General features: G+C 49.6%; 1 protein-coding gene across 1 annotated transcript in view; it reads right to left on the bottom strand.

The window, feature by feature from the left end:
* Positions 1-6,000, bottom strand: part of celsr2 (cadherin, EGF LAG seven-pass G-type receptor 2) — a 94,297-nt gene that overhangs the window by 65,613 nt on the left and 22,684 nt on the right. Inside the window, exon 2 of the mRNA XM_058374123.1 lies at positions 635-1,306. Coding sequence (XP_058230106.1) covers positions 635-1,306 — 672 coding nt within the window. The remainder of the gene's footprint in view (positions 1-634; positions 1,307-6,000) is intronic.

Below are 6,000 nucleotides of genomic sequence, written 5' to 3'. Positions count from 1 at the left end.
CCACATATAAAATTCCCTTTGTATTAAAAATTAAATAGATATAGAAATGAAGTTTATTCTAACCTGAGCCCCTCCTGACCTGACTTTAGGCCACGCCTCCTAACGCAGTCTGACGCCAGTGTGGAGGCTACACACTCACAGTCTTAGCTAGGTTAGCCTGAAGGCTAATCCAGTAGGTGTGGAGTTAAACAAGTGACCAGAGTAACTCACAATCTCTTCTTTTGTTTTATTTATTTCTATAATTTATAAAGTTATAAATTTCTACTCCAAACAGCACTCTAACATCTGAAGAAGGATGTTCTGTGTGTGAAAATCTGTGATGTTTCATCAAGCCATGTTTATATGTGTGTGTGTGTGCGCGTGTGTTTGTTGAGTGTGTGAGAGAGATTTACTCTTCCAAGCTCACGTCACCCTCCACTCTCTGGCCTGCTGGACTTAATTCTTTATTTTATGTGGCTCTCTGATTAAGAGCTTCATTAAACTGGAGAAATGGCAGTAAGTCGTGTGTGTGTGTACGTGTATGTACGTGTGTGTGTGTACGTGTTGTTCAGCTTGTGTTTGCTTTGTGAGACACATATACAAGCACACAAAATACACTTTGAGAGTTTAAGCCCTGCCCATCTCCCAGACTCACCTGTGTAGTCATCGAGACACTCGCAGGTGAAGCCGCCCTCGTGAGAGCGACACACGCCATGGTTCCCACACGGGTTTGAGTAGCACAGGTCAATCTCGGTCTCACAGAACTCACCGGTGAATCCGGGCGGGCAGCGGCAGCGGAGGCCTGTGATTGGCTGAATGGGGCGGAACAGGATTGTGTCAGAGGTGACAAATGGCGCGAGGCTGTCGAACTTCAGCACCGACACACACTTCATGTAGTTCTCGCACGGCTCGCGCAGGCAGATGTTGTCGTCAAACGGCAGGACCTGCTGAGAGGAAATGTGTGCCAGCAGGCTCCGGTTCAGGTACAGACGCTCCTGGAGCTCCTCCGAACCTATAAACTCCGCCCCCATGGGCCCCAGGTGAGAGGCCCCACCCACAAGCCTGTCGCCCAATCGGAACACGGACAGGCTGACGTTCAAAATGGCGGCGTTGACGTCCGTGTCGTCTTGGACGTTGAAGATGATGACATCGTCACGGCGAGCAGACAGCACGCTGGCCACACCCTCCAAGAACTCGGCCAGTAGTACGGAGAGGAAGCGCTCCTGGGAGGTGTTAGCCAATCGGAGCGTGATGCTGTTAGAGAGCATTTCATCTGTGATAATGGTGACCTGCAGCAAACACTGAGCCGAGACTGAGTGAACACCATCTGAGAGTGAGTGAGAGAGAGAGAGATATTATTTATGTATCTATGTATTATTTAGTTTTTATGTTTTTATGTTAAACTAGTGATTATGTCACATGATCAAATGTAAATTAAGCTCCACCCTTCTCTACTCTGTCACTTAACCTTCCCTCTATTGCTGCTAGGGATGTAGTGGAGCTGTCAAGGGTCCTTACCTGATGAACCCTAGGAAGTGTAGATGACATTAAGGGTGTGTCTAAAATGACTCACTATTCACTACATAGTGCAAAAAAACAGGGAGGGAATATCCTCCAAGGCTCTAATGGTAACTTTTATAAGGTAGACAACACCCATAATGCACCTGGAGGTTTGTAGGGAGTAGGGAGTAAGAAAAAGAGCACATACCTACACACACAAATACATACACACACATACCTACACACAAACACATACACACACACACACCTACACACACAAATACATACACACACATACCTACACACAAACACATACACACACACACATACCTACACACAAACACATACACGCACACACACACACACACCTACACACAAACACATACACGCACACACACACATACACACACACACACCTACACACACAAATACATACACACACATACCTACACACAAACACATACACACACATACCTACTGCCTGACACATACAAACACATACACACACCTACACACAAACACATACACTGTCTGCACACACACACACACCTACACACACAAACACATGCACACCTGCACACACACACATACACACACACACCTACACACACACACACATCTCTACACACACACACATACACACTACTACACCACATACACGCACACACACACTCTACCTAGACACGTCTACATACGCACCACACACACACCTCTACACCTAGACACTGTCCTGTGCACACACACCTACATCTACACACACACCTACACCTGACACCTGTCCTCTCTGCCTAGACACACACACACACCTACACTAGACCTGTCTCACACACACACCTACACACCTAGATCTGTCTGCACCTGTCTCTCTACCTAAACACACACATACACACACACACCTCTACACCTAGACACATACCTAGATCTGTCTGCACACACATCTCTACCTAGACAAACCTGTACTGCCACACACACACCTCTCTACCTGAGACCACATGTCTGCCATGCCTGCATCTGCACACCTGTACTCTGCCTTGCCATACACACACACCTAGACACATGTCTGTACACTGCCACACATACACACACCTACACACACATCTGTCACCACACACAGTCTCTACCTACACACACATACCTACACACACACACACACATACACCTAGATTATACGATCTGCCACACATATGCACACACACACACACCTCTACACACCTAGATCACATACACACACATGTCTACCTACACTGAGACACATACACGCACACACACCTAGTCTGTGCACACACATACTCTCTGCCTACACACAGTCTGCACACCTGCACACACACATGCCTACACACAAGAATAGACATGCACACACCACACATACACAGTCTGCACACTGTGCCCACACCTGAGCCACCTGAACCACACACACATACATGCACACATGCACCTGAATAGATCTGCCTGCCTGTCTGCACACACACACATGCACCTACACCTGAATAAATACTGCACACACATGCACCTACACTGGAATAGTCTGCGCACACATACACACACACATCTACACACACATACCTACACACAAACAAATACACGCACACACACACCTACACATACACGCACACACACACACACACTGAATAGATCTGCACACACACTCTACCTGCCTGACATAGTCTGTGCACACATGTCTACACACATCTACTGCACACATACACTAACCTGAATAGATCTGCACCTGCACACACACACACCTACACATACACGCACACACACGCACACACACACACACACACACACCTACACACACAAACAAATACACACAAATACACACAAACACCTACATGCACACACACACCTACACACACAAAAACACACACACACACACACACACACACACACACACACCTACACACAAACACATACACGCACACACACACACACAAATACATACACACACACACATACACGCACACACACACACATACACCTACACACACAAACACATACACACACATACCTACACACAAACAAATACATGCACACACACACATACACACACACACATACCCACACACAAACACACACACACACAAACACACACACACAAACCTACACACAAACAAATACACGCACACACACACACCTACACGCACACACACACCTACACACAAACACATACACGCACACACACGCACACACACACACACCTACACACACAAACAAATACACACACATAAATACACACAAACACCTACATGCACACACACACCTACACACACAAAAACACACACAAACACACACACACACACACAGCAGCAGCCAGAGGGGCACGGACCCAAAAACACAACATTACTCTGCTGTTTATGGGAACAAGGAAGACAGTCTATACACAAACAGAAGGGAAACAAACACACACCACGTTTAATCAAATCAAAGACATCCTGCAAACACAAGACACACAAGACACATCCTTCATTCACACACACACACACACACACACACACACACACTTTTCATCAGTGATCAGCTTTGTGTGAAGTTCTGGACTCCAGCCACAGGCCAGGACACCAGTGATTTAGAGGGCAAACAAACACACACGCACACACACACACATAAACACACACGCACACACACAAAGACAGACAGTCAGAAGCGTTACATCATATAATGCTGCTGGGAAAAAAGAAAGGACAGAAGAGACAGACAGACACACACACACACGCATACGCACGCACACACACACACACACACAAGCGCACACACACACATACACACTCTCCTGTTATCAGGAAGTAGATAGAAATTCATTAATAATGAAGTAAAAGAGTGCTTAGACACACACACACACACACACACACACACTTTTATTCACTCAGACACTTAGAGCTACTCAAAAATTCACACATGAGCAGAAAAACACAGGAGATGTCACGCAATGTTGTGGGCGTGTCCCAAACCACACACCCTACACCCTACATACTACTACAGTACACTGCACACTAAACAGCACTAATTAGTGAGAGTCTGGATCTTTATCCAAAAAATAAAAATCCCCTTGTTCCTCATCATGTTCCTCAGAGGGAGAGAGAGGGATGCTGAGGAGCGTGAGGGAGAGAGGGATGCTGAGGAGCGTGAGGGAGAGAGGGATGCTGAGGAGCGTGAGGAGAGAGAGAGGGATGCTGAGGAGCGTGAGGAGAGAGAGGGATGCTGAGGAGCGTGAGGAGAGAGAGAGGGATGCTGAGGAGCGTGAGGAGGGAGAGAGGGATGCTGAGGAGCGTGAGGAGAGAGAGGGATGCTGAGGAGCGTGAGGAGAGAGAGGGATGCTGAGGAGCGTGAGGAGAGAGAGAGAGGGATGCTGAGGAGCGTGAGGAGAGAGAGAGAGGGATGCTGAGGAGCGTGAGGAGAGAGAGAGGGATGCTGAGGAGCGTGAGGAGAGAGAGGATGCTGAGGAGCGTGAGGAGAGAGAGAGAGAGGGATGCTGAGGAGCGTGAGGAGAGAGAGAGGATGCTGAGGAGCGTGAGGAGAGAGAGAGGGATGCTGAGGCGTGAGGAGAGAGAGGGATGCTGAGGAGCGTGAGGAGAGAGAGAGATGCTGAGGCGTGAGGAGAGAGAGAGAGGATGCTGAGGCGTGAGAGAGAGAGAGATGCTGAGGGCGTGAGGAGAGAGGGATGCTGAGGAGCGTGAGGAGAGAGAGAGGGATGCTGAGGCGTGAGGGAGAGAGGGATGCTGAGGAGCGTGAGGAGAGAGAGAGGGATGCAGAGGAGGGTGAGGAGAGGGAGAGAGGGATGCTGAGGAGCGTGAGGGAGAGAGGGATGCTGAGGAGCGTGAGGAGAGAGAGAGGGATGCTGAGGAGCGTGAGGAGGGAGAGAGGGATGCTGAGGAGCGTGAGGGAGAGAGGGATGCTGAGGAGCGTGAGGAGAGAGAGGGATGCTGAGGGCGTGAGGAGAGAGAGAGGGATGCTGAGGAGGGTGAGGGAGAGAGGGATGCTGAGGAGCGTGAGGAGAGAGAGAGGGATGCTGAGGAGCGTGAGGAGAGAGAGAGGGATGCTGAGGAGCGTGAGGGAGAGAGGGATGCTGAGGAGCGTGAGAGAGAGAGAGAGAGGGATGCTGAGGCGTGAGAGGAGAGAGAGAGGGATGCTGAGGCGTGAGAGAGAGAGAGGGATGCTGAGGAGCGTGAGGAGAGAGAGAGGGATGCTGAGGAGCGTGAGAGAGAGAGAGGGATGCTGAGGAGCGTGAGGAGAGAGAGAGGGATGCTGAGGAGCGTGAGGAGAGAGAGAGAGGGATGCTGAGGCGTGAGGAGAGAGAGAGGGATGCTGAGGAGCGTGAGAGAGAGAGAGGGATGCTGAGGAGCGTGGGGAGAGAGAGAGAGGGATGCTGAGGAGCGTGAGAGAGAGAGAGGGATGCTGAGGAGCGTGAGGAGAGAGAGAGGGATGCTGAGGAGCGTGAGAGAGAGAGAGGATGCTGAGGAGCGTGAGGGAGAGAGAGAGGGATGCTGAGGAGCGTGAGGAGAGAGAGAGGGATGCTGAGGAGCG

The sequence above is a fragment of the Hemibagrus wyckioides genome, linkage group LG21, assembly GCF_019097595.1.
Source record: "Hemibagrus wyckioides isolate EC202008001 linkage group LG21, SWU_Hwy_1.0, whole genome shotgun sequence".
NCBI classification, from domain to species: Eukaryota; Metazoa; Chordata; class Actinopteri; order Siluriformes; family Bagridae; genus Hemibagrus; species Hemibagrus wyckioides.
Note: the sequence above shows the minus strand (reverse complement) of the source record. Positions and strands in the feature narration are given on the sequence as shown.